A 13,762-nucleotide genomic window follows, 5' to 3' on the forward strand; every position below is an offset into this window, starting at 1 on the left:
AACCAAATTTGCTGTAACTAATAAGGCAAAAAAAAATTAAACAAAAAACCCCAAACAAACACAAGTTGCAAGGAGCCTCTGGATGCCACAGTCTTTCCACTTGTACTTTTGTGTCCATGCAGGTTGCTTGTGACAAACAGGAGCTCCAGTAACATACCTTGCCTATTTCACTCTGCAGCTTGTACTGGTTTAATTGCACACAGTCCTGCAGATCAAAAGGAGAACATAATTAGAGTATTGGTAAAAGCAAATGACTGAGTTTGAATCAGTATCAAGCAGAGGCAGAGTGCTGAATAATGAAAAGACAATCGTATTTAAAGTGGTATATGTTACATGATAAGCACTGTATTTTTTTTTTTTGACAGCCCAGGACAAAGCAATTATGGGCTGAATTCTGACTCTAGTTGTGCTGGTGTAACACCAGAGGCCCCTCCACCCCAGATCCCCAACATCGCCCCAGGTACAGCCTGGAGCTGTGCCCATGGGAACCCTCACCTGGATCACAGCTGCTCTTTGAGGAGCGCACATGGAGCCAAACTCCTTTGCAGTGCCACGCAAACAATACGGATTCCCTTCAGCCAACACAGTGTTTGCCAAAATAAATCGCCCCTAAGCAGGGCTGATCTCTATTTGCAGGCTCTTCGGCACTGAAACCCCAAGGGGTGGATGCAGACCCCCGGCGAGCTGTGACAAGGGTGTAACGAGGGGCTGTGGAGTCGCTCGACAGACCGGGAGCCAGGCAGGGAGTGATGGTGGCCCCAGGTGTCAACTGCTGGAAGTCAAGGAAGAAGAGGAGCCACACAGTCACCTGATGCCAAGTCTACCCTTTCCTTTAGTATCGTACTACCCGACAGAGAACGCTTTCTTTCAGAGCAGCAGCAAAACCTCCACGGTTGCATTTCACTTGGAGTTGACCCCTCCATCCTCATTAATTACAGGGTTAATTACTGACATAAAATACACAAACAGGTAGTTAAGCCTTCCCACAAAAGCAAGCAGAAGCGGTGCCAGGTGCCTTCAGTCCGTCTGTAAGAACAGGGGGTGTTACAGTACCAGCCCTGTGCCGCATCCCCACCAAAAGCAACATCCCCTGCCTCTCAGGATGCATTACAGCATAGATGTGGTAGACGATAATTTTGACTTTTCTCCATCACCAACCAGAAAACACTCCTAACACAAGCAATCACCACAGTCAATGAGAATAAAGGAAGGGAGAACTGCTGACAAGGTCTGCAGCAGTCTGAGTTTCTGCTCACTCTCGCTGCATCCGTACCCCATCCACTCCTCCATCACTCCCTGCTCAGATAATCACCGGTGAAAAGCATCTCAGCTTCTTGTGCTTCCAGCACTTGAGCTGAACACAGCAAAAATCAAACCAGATTATAGGTGCTTTCTACCTTTTTCTTGCAGAAAGATCACAATTCACAGCTCAAGTGACTCCTGCCACGTGTTGCTGCAGACTGGCAGGGTTATGATATTATTTGGTTCTCCTGCAGTAAGTAGGATAATTGTACTATTCATTTATCAGGGGAAAACACCTATCTTTGGGCCAAGTGTTTCTTAAATATAATGTTGTACAGTCCTCTTGGTTTAATCACACCAATGTATTTGCAACTGCTGATAAATACAAACAAGAACCTCAATGAGATCCTTTAATGAAAGGCTGTCAGTGAATTAGAGTGCTGTGTCTGTCCAAGTGTGCACTAATTGTTCTGCCTTAAAAAACAAGATGCCCCATTTGTTAACATGTCCAAGGTGTTACTCAAGAGAAGGAAGGGGGGAATAAATGCCACAGAAAGTAAAAATTGATCAAAAAATCATAAAGCGCAACTAAGTCTACGGCCCCGTTCCAGCCCCTCTGAAGCTGCAGCTTTGGGTTTTCTCCTCTCACACCTTGCCCTTTGACAAGTTGGAAATGTAACTTAAAGGTTAATTAATCCAAGGAAAAGAAATTAGCAATACCTGTGGGGAAAACTTCTCTGAAGAAATATTTTCCAAGTATCTTTGATTTTTTTCAAGACAGCTCTAGTTTGAGCATCACAGTAAGACCTCCAGAAGAAATTAGTTTGGGGGACTCGTGGGGCTGGGAGGGGAAGCTCTCCAGCCCACGCTGTGCAGTAGATTGGTCCCCACCACTGCCCTGGTCCCACCTGAGTTTACCTTGGCGGACAACAAGGAAATCATGACTTTATGAAGAAAACCAGGAAGCTCCCAGAGACTGAAGGAGCACGAGACCTGGATGAGCCCTTCATCGAAGCGCTGCCTCCCACAGCTCTTGACAGCAGTTGGCCAAACAAGCAGCAGACCTACAATAAAGATGTGGGGAGCCAAGGAAAGATAGGACAAAGACGTGATTTATTTTCCATGCCTCTGGGACAAGCCATGGACATCAAGCGTAGGAAAATTCCCTTTGTCAGCTCATCCTCCCCGCTGCATGCAGCACTGAGGAGGGAGAATGCACCGGCCTGACTCATCCTCTCCTGCTGAAGCACACACGGCCCCAGCCCGTTGACACGATGTGCGGGGCCATCCAGGCAGCCGGGAGCTGGAACAACCTCCTGCTGCTCCCAGGGTGGAGAGACCATGGGATGCAGGAGCTGGAAGAACCGGGATGCCAGGGAGTGGGTGGATGCAGAGAGAGAAAAGGAACATGTGAAAGAGAAAAGACAATTCAGCAAGAAGAGATTGGAAAAGAGAAAGAATAAAGCAATTAACTGTGCTGACAGCTCTGGAGAGAAAGCCTGGAAAAAGACATTTTATTCTTCTTCTAGCCAGACTCCAAGAAAGACTTTTCGTGGCTACCTAAAATGTTTGGTTTGGGATGGTAGAATGAAAAAAAACCAGCATCGCATTTGCAAACGCCATTTCCAGTTTCCAGCACCTCCACCCTTTCAGACACAAGCCCTGCCATTTCAGGTGGGACAAGCTCTGTCAAACACGGTGACAAGACACCCATCAATCTGCACAAACATGCTCAGAGAGTCTTGCCCCGGTACGTACAAGCGCTAGAGCATCATCTGTGCAGCAAAGCAGAAGCTGCTTTTAGCAGCCCCAGGAAAACCCTCTCTGCTCACCACGCTGCCAGGACCAAGCGGCAGCTGGGAATGTCACATCAGAGGCAACACGGGCCAGCAACGTAAACTCTGAGGCCTGTGCCTCAGTTCTGCAGAGTTATGTACCCTCAACAGCTTCACCTCAATTACTTCCGTGCCACAGTTAAAGGCAAAGCCATTCCCTTGTTAGAGCAAAGCACTGATGGGCAGCAAAGGCAGCAGAAATGCCACCAGCCTAGTGGCACTCCTACCAGAGAAGGCAGCGCTGAAAGGACCTTCCAGGCCACAGGCTATTCATAATCTAAGAAAGGTAGGGAATGAGTAGGAAATTTTTAAAATTGCAGATCAATTTTGATAGAGATATGACAGATCAAGTTAATTAAGTACACAGTAATGCTGTCAGGAGAGCAGAATGGATTACTTCTCTTGCAGAGTTAATACTGCAGATCCAGGCTTGTCAGCAATCTGTCCCAGGGCAATTAGCTAATTGATGGCTCTGCAGGGTTGATCAGGAGCTGCCTCTGTGCAAGACAACAAGCCCTGGCTCTGCTGCAGCCCTGGAGTCACTGTCTTCCTAAATAACAGACCCAAGCAACCCCGCTCAGAAGGCAGGTGTTTGTGCCATTGGTCCTGGGGAGCTGGGGGTTCAGCGGGTGAATCCTCCTGCAGTCACAGGCTCTGCTTCAGCTCTCGGCCCTCTGATCCCTGAACACAGGTTTTCCTCCCAGCCTGTGAACAAGTATTAGACCAGCATTAAAAAAAAGCTCAGAAGCATCTCTCTAACTGAACACATGGTCCTTCCATAATTCAGCAGAGAACAGCAGAAGATTCGCCTCTGTGGTATCCTCACGTTCCATCTCCCAGTAGCACACCTCTCCATTATTTCTCCAGGTCAATGAAGGACACAGAACTGCTGACAGCAAGGCAGTGAGCTGCCTCTCCTGCTGTCACTGCAGAGGGAAAGCAGTTTCAATCCTAGATGGCTATCAGAATAACACAAGAATTTTTTATACACAACTATGCCATCCGTCTTGGCTCCTGATGGACGGCGCCCGCATGTGTGCCACCGATAAAGCCTGAATGCTCATGAACTTCATTTTTGCACAGACTGTAACTCACTCGGGCAACGGCCACAAGCTGGAGCGATGGACGTCCTGCCACCTGAAAGGCACTGCCTGATGATGCTGGATACACAATGCAAGCAGAAAGGACCAACTCCAAAATGGCTTTAAGCAGGTGAGAGACAGGGACTCTAGTACAAATGTGTGGCTTGCCCAGAACAAGATGTGTCAAAGAATCACTTTTGCAGAGGGACCAGGGGCAATGCCTTGACTGGTGAGCTGGATCTGGTCAGAGTGACCTACCAGCTTCCCTGCTGGTTGAGGGTCTGCATATCAAAATGATCAACAGAAAACACAAACAGCAGCTGCTGCTAAGTACATCGTGATTGTATTTCTCATCACAGGGTTATTCTAGCCCCCAAAGGACCAAAAGCCTCAGAGTCCCCCGTAACTCTTAGAAACCCTGCCCATATCTCCTGGCTCTGCTCAGTCTTCCCTGCCCACATCCAAGGCTCTGCTAATTGTGTACAGCAAACATACTCAGCAAATGCATGTAACAACAGATCTGCTCTCCAGTTCTCTTCCGAGCTCCCTGCTGTATCTCAATTAGCTGTATAGCTTGGATTTGGGCTGTCAATGCCTCTCACAGCCATAAACACAACAAACGTGCAATAACCACTTAGCAACAACCGGTAGGACACACGCAGGACACCGGAGCCGGGCTGTGCGCAGGCTGCACGCTCGCCTTGCTGTCACATACCTATATCTCATTATTCAGTGGCCAGCCTCAAACTTCATCCTATAAACAAGCACGCAACTTTCCAGTCGTTTTCCTATTCCTTACAGGATAGAGATACTGTCCTTATAGGCTGGGAAGCTCCTGAGAGCACCGCAGCGAGGGCGAGCACCCACCTCCGACCGCACACAGCCCTCGTCTGGGCTCCCTTCCCGCTCCTACCGCAGCGATTCCCCATTAATATGAATGATGCTTTCCAACGAGCACAGCTTTGTTAAGCATCTGAGCTGAACCAGAGCACAGCTCTATATTGTTATACCCAAGTGACCGTTAAAAATGTGGCACTGCGTGTAAGGGACTGCTGCGGGAGCAGTGGAATGAGAGGCTCCGCACCTGCATTTCAAACTAAGCATTTCCTACCCCAAGGCTGTAACTATTGCTCCCCAAGATGCAGATGCTGTGGGAGAGGAGAGAGTATTCTGAATCTGCTTGCAAATGGGAATGTGCTAGTCACACTCGACTGCAGTCACTTTGAAATGGATTTCGGACAAGCCCCACTCCTGGCACAGTCAAAGTACTGCAGGATGGGAGAAGCTGGCACTCAAGTCACATCTGCTTCCAAGAACCAGCTCCTCTCCCTCCCCGTCCCCTTGTTAAGGCACACTGCTACTGTCACAGATGCTGCAAGCTCTGCAGTGCACCTTCTGCAGACATCCTTATCAGCTGGGGATGCCACAACGCACCTCACAGCAAATGTTACCTGCAAAACTTTGGCCGATTTGTTTGTGCACAGCACCTGTCCTCTCAGATCTGCAAGGGGAAAACACACACTTTTCAGGAGGGGAGCTCTAAGCCACACAGATGTTAAGCTCCAGGTCACTTAGACCCACACTGGCAAAAGTCTAAACTCCAGTGATTTGGGTCCCTTATGACACAGAGTGGGACCACAGTGGCATTTAGGCATCGCAACCGGGAGCACCACATTGGCACAGCGGCACCAGCAGAGCCATGTTCAGCAACACGTTCCCATCAACGGGATGAGGAAGAGTGAGACGGGCACTGCTCCTGAGCCCCCGCTGCTGTCTCCGTCCTGCCTCGCTGCCAGGGCACAGCTGCAGAGCTGAATTCACTGGGTGAGCAGCTGGAGAGAAATAGTGAGGCAAGGAAAACTTGGAAGGTTTTCCTCCACAAATAGCAGATTAAAACCTCAGGAAACGCACAGCCTGGGCTTGGGGGATAACTCAGGTGTGAGTCTGTGTTTTTTCCCCAAACCAGCTGCCAGCCCTGCAGAGACAACAGTCCCTCCCCAGTACTCCAGAGAGTCCATTCCCCACTTTAAATCCTTCCCCAGGCAGTAGCATTTTACAAAACATTTTGGCTTCAAGAACCACTCACTTACACCGCCTCCACCACTCCTGGCTTTCAAAGAAAGCCCTGCTGAACTCTGATCTGCAGGCCCCTTCCCCATGGCCACCGCTGCAGGTCTGGCATCTTTGGCACGGCACCAGGGAGCGTGGTCCGAGTAGCCTTTCTCTCTGAGGTGCCAGCATGTCACTGCCCGCATGTCGGTGGGGAAGAAAGGCTGCAAAGTAAAGCTGCAGACACCTTCCTCCTTGTCCTTGCCCAGGACAGCAGAGGGGGACAGGTTCCCCACACAGCACAACACAGGGAGCTGCAACCAGCAGCCCCTTCCATCAATACGCTTGACCATTAACACCTCGGGACAGGCCTGAGCCCAGGGCTGGTACCAAGAGAGCAGACACGAGACAGAGGGGCAGGAACAAACCAGAGAAACTCCTCTGAAGAAGTAGGGTCACAGCCCTTGGCTCCCACTGCTGTTATAACCCATACAAACACTTCAAAGACAAAAGAAAACCCTGACAAGAGTAGGAAGCATCAGTGCATTTAAGCTCTTTATAAAATTAAATCGTGCTTTCAATAACGGCAAAATACAATAGGAGATACATAATCTCCAGAAGCTTAAATCCATAAAATACCAGCAGTAAAGCTACCGTGACTGATAAATTCCCCAAGGGCGCACACAGCAGAGTCATGAAAGCAAAGCCATTTGGCCACAGCCCTTTCACCGAACACCCTGACAAGCCTTCTGCATTCTACTGCTACGTAACAGGGGGGTCCAGCCCTTTCACAGGACTATCCCAGGCAGGGGAGGGCTGAAGGAGCCAATGTCAGGACCAGGGCTGCACCCAGCAGAGGTCTGAGGGATGGATGCAAAGGTGTTCAGCCATTCCAAGCTAATACGGTCCCTGGTTTGGGGGATTTCCCCCCCGCCCCCTTATGAAAAATAGTGCTTTCAGACCTACTACTGCAAAAGACTGCAGACTCACACTACGAGTGAAGACAGGCTTACCTCCACCCCGTAGTTCTAGGGGAGAACATGCCTACCTCAGAATCCGATATGGAGACCCGATGGGACTCTATCGTTGGTCTCCTCATTATACGTGGCGATGGCCCTGTGGCATAAGGGCCACAACCCGGAGTGTCGCTAGAGGCCAAATAACCTCCTGATGATCTTTCCTGAAGAGACAACTTCCTACTTGACAAGACAGGTCTAGTGAGAGGTCTCTTGGGAACATGCCTTAAGTGAGCATCTTGCGACCGTTGGGAAGGCAGAAATTCATTAATTCTCACGTCACTGTTGACTCCATTTCTTTGGATGTCCTTTATATTATCAGAAAAGACAGTGTCATTTTCTTCATTGTTGTCTTCACCATTTTGGTCACTTCTGCCTGGGCCAGCCGCCACATCTATGGCTGCCACCCGCTCTGCCAGTTCAGCCTGCGTGTCTCTGCAGCATGTGTCTATGCCCACATCGACGGCATTTGTTGGAGAGTCCCCCATCGCTGCGCCCAGCCCGTATGGTCTCAGATGGCACTGCAAAGAGCTGCGATGCTATCATTCACAGACAGCACGTGGCATGCAGGAACCTCTCCATGAAATACCTAAAAGGAAACACAGAGGTAAAATGAACAATAACGTTCACTCAACACAAATGTAACCAAGACATCCACATCTGGCTTCTTCCAACATAAAAAAAAAAAGCAAAGGCAAAACACCAGCAGGCTGTGAACAAGTTGCAAACACTCAGAAGGAAACGCAAACCTGAGCACTGAGCTAGATATGAAAGTGATAAAGATGAGATTTTATCTGATGTGCAACAAGTGACACAGCTAAAGAGAACAACTCCTTCTGTAGCTAGACCGACAGTCAACCAGGGCTTACAATAAAGGAAGAAGTACAGCTTCTGAACAAGCCAAGGGTAAAGAGTCAAACTTTTGACCTCTTGAATTCTCACTTGTAGGGTAAAAGACCTCCTGTTACGTACCCAACCCCAGCGCACATAGCAGATCCACAGCCATTTAGGGCTCCACAGTGGTCTCTGTAGCCCTGCAGGGCATTAGAGAGTGTCAGAGAACAGCCTGGAGGCCAAGCCATGGCTGGTGAGTTCCACGCTCTCAGTTATTTGCAACATAGCCAACAGCAAAGGCAGAATTTAAAAGCAAGTCTGGTCCCAGGGTCTCCCCAGCCTCCCCACAGTTGCAGCCTGTGTGCAAACACACACCGCCCGTGCTGCCCACCATGTATAAAAGCTACACCGAGCTGCAAATCAACAGCACCTAACCATTACCGGCAGGTGGGAGTCAGCTTTTCCTTTGGAAAAGACCCACAGAACACAAAAATACAACACAAAGCTAAAACCACTGAATAAAATTGCTGTTTCCTGGATGCTAATTTCAGTCTTAATTTAAAAGAGATTTCAGTCTTCCCAACACAATCCAGTGCAGGAAATGCTCTGCAGCACACCTGAAGACACATCATCTCATCCCTCCACACAGTGTCTGGGGACAGTAGGGGAGAACTTAGTTTTAGTCACAGCATCCTGGACTGCACCCAGTGCATTTCAGTGCAGAACTGGCTCTGAAATATTGCAGCCTTTGGCTCTCTACATGCAAAGCAGGTTATGCATAAAAATCCCTGCAAGCCAGGTGACACTTGCATCACTGGCTACATTTAATTTACATGAGGTGAGTGAGTTCCAAAAGCCCCATCCAGCATCAGCCTGGGAACACACACGACATCCTTGTCGAGGAGCACGGAGCGAAGATTGAAGCAGGCTCAAAGCTGCCCAGCGATGCTCAGTTGAACACACAGCTGAGCTCTGCTGCAGAGAGATGATTCCCAAGTCTCCTGCACAAGTGCAGCAGCCACGCTGAAGCAGTCTTTTATATCAATAAGGAAACTAGAGAAATATCTGGCTGGGAGGCTTCACCCTAGATCGTGTGCCAGTCACAGGGGACACACTCTGGGCACTCAGTGTCACAGAAAGGAACATTGAAATCCAACACGTTCCTCCTCATAGCCCGCTGTTCATCTCCTTCCCCACCCCGGTATAATCTTCCCCCCTTCTCCTGTCTTTTCTGCGGGCTTGTTTGAAACAAATTGACGGAAGTGTCACTCACTCAAAACAGTAATGAAATGGTGAGATCAGCTTTAAAAGCTTCTATTAAAACTATATTTAAACCCTTCAATCCCAAAACACAAAACCCTTTCAGAGCCAGGATGCAGGGTCCATCCAGCACACCCTGCACGTGGTCCCACTAAGCCAGAGGCAAAGCAGCGTGATCCTCCCATCTGCAAACCCCCCTGCTCCCCCAAACCAGGCTTCAAACGGAAAAATCAGCTGTAGCCCTGCACTGGCTCGGCAACAAACCCATCCTCCAAAACAGATCCGTGGGAAGCCCGCAGCAGGTTTGCTGCCCGCGACATGCGAGGTCTGCACTTGGGAAGCTCCTGGGCTGACCTGGGAGCACCGGGGCAAGCGCAAGCCCTGCGGCCACCCTGCCACCTCCCCTGGGTGTCACCCCCTCGACAGAAGCACACTTGCACAGCTCTAACCCCCAGCTCAGCCTGCAAAATAAATCTGCAGCTAATTGACAATTTAAATAGATAAACTTAAGATAAACCCCCTAAACCAGTTCATCTGATCAAAACAAACAGACCCATACAGCATCACAACAAATAATACTGTGCTGCTAAAAGTATGCTTAAAAAAAAAAAAATCCAGCAAGTCTTAAGAGAAAATAACAGTTCATCTGCAGAGCTGGGCTTTGTTTCAGGTTCTGCAGTTCTGAAGGATTCCTTTTCACTGATAAATCCTCCAAAAACATATTGAAAAGCAATGGTTTCTGAATAAGCGAATCAGTTACGCACAGACCAGTCTTACTGTGCATAAAACTCAGTACAAAAGGCAATTACTTATTTCTCCAATGCGCAAAAAAAAAAAAAAAAAAAAAAAAATCAATGCTGGATTTGCAGTTTGCCAAGCTGTAACACAACCACACCTTGCTGTGATGGGAAATCCCAGTGAAACTGAGACACCATTGGCACCTTCCACAAACCCCTGCGCAGCTTTGGCCGCAATGCTCTTCACGCAGTCACCAGTCTGATCCCCGCAACACTAAACACCTGCTGAAGATCAGAGGATTATGCTGCAGACATGAACTAAAGCTGCAAACAAGCTTATACGAGCAAAATTAATTTACTTACGCATATCTTATTTACCATTTTTCCCTGTAGCTACTCCTCTGCTGCAGGCAGATTGCCACTTCAACGGTGTTTTTCGCAATATATTTATCAAATGGCTGCGCATGTTTCCCAGGAAGGTAGTGAGCAGAGCATGGTACAAAAAATCCATTTGAAAGGAATATGATTCTGGAGAAAAATCTCTCTGTATTGTACATAGGAGTGGGAGATGAGCGAATGCAACTAATTTTGCTGCTCAATAAAGTATGTCAAAGCATTGTCTGAAAAATAAAAACCTGTAAATCTAGCTTACTGCTTCCTCCATCCATTTGACTAACTGGAAATGTTCCTATGAGAAAGGATGGGGAGGTTAAAAGTCCCTGGGCCTCAGCAAATCCAGCTTCATTTCCTCATTTTGCTATAGACTACACAGAAAAGTGACTTTATAGCTTCGTGTCTCAGTTTCCAGGTTCAGCAGCTTCTTCATATCTACAAAAACCACTTTCAGACATCCACTGGCCAAAAGGCAGCCCAGCCTGAGCAGCAAAGAACAAGAAGTTGCAGCTCTGTGAAGCCAAAAAGCAAGTAAATCCCCATTGCATTGCAGAGATAATCAAGACAGATGTACACCAGACCAGCCACTTGGAGCATGTTCTCACTGGGAAGAGAGTAACGGCTTTTGGTACCAACTCCTGACTAGAAGCAGAAGACATTAACACAACCCAAATAATGAATAAGAATATACTGTTTGTGCTTTTGGCGTACATGCCATACGTTTGCTTTATCCTGTGGCTCACGAGGCTCTTGTTGCAGAGCACAGACGATTGTGTCTTGCTGAGAAATCACTCGATCCTGCTATAATCATCCTAGTCCTTTTCTCTCTTCTCTCCACAGTTCTTGGCAGCGAGCCTGGCTGTTGTGCCACAGCTGAAAATTAGATCATAAAAGCAAGGTGCTTTGATTACTTCTGTGAAGCTCCTAGCACAGCTTTAAAAGTAACCGCTGAAGGACAAAGAACAGTATTTTTGCAATTCGAGCACTGCGCGAGCAATTTGACAAGCAGGTTCGGGCCCCTGCTCCTGCCAGATTTCATGAACAACAACAAACATCTCCAGAACACGATCTGGACAATGCACCATTTCTACCTCTTCCTCCTTAGTCTTTACCAAGGCAGGGTGTTTTCCAAAGGCATTTTGGGGCCAGTTTCAGCCCCTGATCTACAGATGAGCATCCTGAGGACCCATCACTCCATGCTTGTCCTGCTCTCCCTCTTTTCCCAAGAGAGACCCCAGCTGAAGATGGGATCCAGGGTTCGGGTCCGATGCAGGACCGATGCTTTCCTGTCCCTGGATGTAAAGTGTGGCTGCAGACATGAGACGGTGAGGTGAGCTCAACAGCGAGCTCCTGATACTATCATGTAAAAAGATAGAAGTTATACACCTTCACACCATGAAGGCCACGTAACCAAGCTTAAGAGCAATTAACAGCATGCTTTAAATATGTTTTGAAATTAGTCAGGATGCTGAACTAAAGTCTCCAGTCTACCAGCCTATAGCACAAAAGATAACCACCACCTTGCGCACAGAGTACTGAGCTCAGGAAGTTTTACAAAAGATTGCCCAACTGCATTATATTTCATCCCTCCATGTTCTAATTATATGATTAAATAAATTTGCATAATCAGATGCAATTACACTAATTGCATATATAAGCAATAATCAACCAAAAATTACTCTGAAGAAAAAGTTTCTACTTAAGGAAATTCCTGTAACAAGAAAACACCGAGGAGTGCCAAATCTATCGAAGCGAGAGCAATATTACCATTAAACACTCCAGATAATACCAGTGAAACAGGAGCCCTGCTAGAGCAGTGTTTGCCTGGGTGCAGCTCTGTTGGCACAGTTTAACTGTGGCTTCAGTGGGGACAACACCAATGAATCCAAGAGGCGTTGTGCTGCTTTGTACTCAAACCCTGGCTACAAACTACTTTTCTACGACAGGTTTGGCTGCCGTGTTTTATAGTAGAGGTTCAGCAAAACTTGTGGGCATCAGACCCTGATGCTGGACTATATTCACTTCAATCTTTTAAAGCTGTTATTGGTGTATGGACATTGGAGGTGGTTTATTTTGCATGTTACAGCCAGGAAAGCATGGGGAATGGTCAGTGAGATGTATTGAGTCCACATAGCCCACAGGTTTCACTTGCAACGATGCTAAGTGCTTCCACTCACCATCCCTGCAACATCCCAGCAGCGACTACAAACCCAGCCCGTCCCAACACCCAACTCCACATGTCCGCACCATCCCTGCAGACAACCTGAGCTCAGATTATAACAAATCCCATTTGCCCTTGTGACAAGGGACACAAAAGCCTTGTGGGGGAATGACCCTGGCTGCTGTGCCAGCCCGACATCAGCCCTGACACCGTGACAGTGAAGGACAGGACGACAAACCAAACCCCATCGTGCTGCGTGACCATGCAGCGCATGTCGCGCTGTGTCCCCAGCCATACCGGATGGTTTGCCATACCTTCAAGTGACCCTACGGACAGCAATATGAAGGAACTGGGCTTTGTTAACACGCACACACAGCCCGGACAACATCTGAATCACTCAGTTCGATGTCCGATGAGAACAAAACCTCAGGAGACCTCCGTTTCCAAAGCTGTTCTGTGCATGCTCCCATCTGGCACCCGGCTGATGCTGACCCCAACCTCAGAGCCTGCAAACCCCAACCTCTTCTTCCAATACCCACCAAGAGCGTAGGAAATACCCCAAACACAACTTGCAGCATGCACAGGTAAAGCTGAAGCCCATGACGTGGTGGAAAAGCAGCTTTCTGACCACCAGCTGGAAGAGTACATGCTGTTACAGCTCGAGGCTGCACAGGTGGGCACGGGCAACATCCATGCACACATCGGAGAGGCTCCTTGCGGGGTCAGTGCGGAATTTGTGCAGCTGTGGGAGCAGATTCCTGGGGCTGAATCTGAGCAGGGAGGGGGAAGAGGAGGAGGAGGAGGAAGAGGTGTCACAGCTGCTGTCACTCACTTGCTGAGAGGCAGATTGAGTCCCAGGAGAGGGGGCAGCAGTGGCCGGGAACACAGCTTGCTGGAGGTGGCATTTAAACAGCCGGCAAGGGGGTGCTTCAAAAAATAACTGGGAATGTCAGATTACATGAAGTTTGAGACGCTTAGATTTGTAAAATATTAACAAGCAAGGCAGTAGCCAGACGCCATGAGCAAAATAACTCCCTCAGAATTAGGGTGTCTTTAACATTTAGGGTCTTTCATTGCAATGACAACTTTTCAAATGTCTGTACCAGGGCAAAGTAAATGGCAGGTTTAACGAAAAAGGTTTTCAATTCTTATA

General features: G+C 48.2%; 1 protein-coding gene across 1 annotated transcript in view; it reads right to left on the reverse strand.

Annotated features, from left to right (window-relative positions):
• CAMKK1 (calcium/calmodulin dependent protein kinase kinase 1) overlaps positions 1-7,771 on the reverse strand; it is a 45,232-nt gene extending 37,461 nt beyond the window's left edge. Inside the window, exons 1-2 of the mRNA XM_065647044.1 lie at positions 7,257-7,771; positions 158-205 (exon numbers count right to left, since the gene is read on the reverse strand). Coding sequence (XP_065503116.1) covers positions 158-205; positions 7,257-7,712 — 504 coding nt within the window. The 5' untranslated portion in view covers positions 7,713-7,771. The remainder of the gene's footprint in view (positions 1-157; positions 206-7,256) is intronic.
• Positions 7,772-13,762: the final 5,991 nt, after the last annotated feature.

Source organism: Caloenas nicobarica, chromosome 17 (genome assembly GCF_036013445.1).
Source record: "Caloenas nicobarica isolate bCalNic1 chromosome 17, bCalNic1.hap1, whole genome shotgun sequence".
Taxonomy (NCBI): Eukaryota; Metazoa; Chordata; class Aves; order Columbiformes; family Columbidae; genus Caloenas; species Caloenas nicobarica.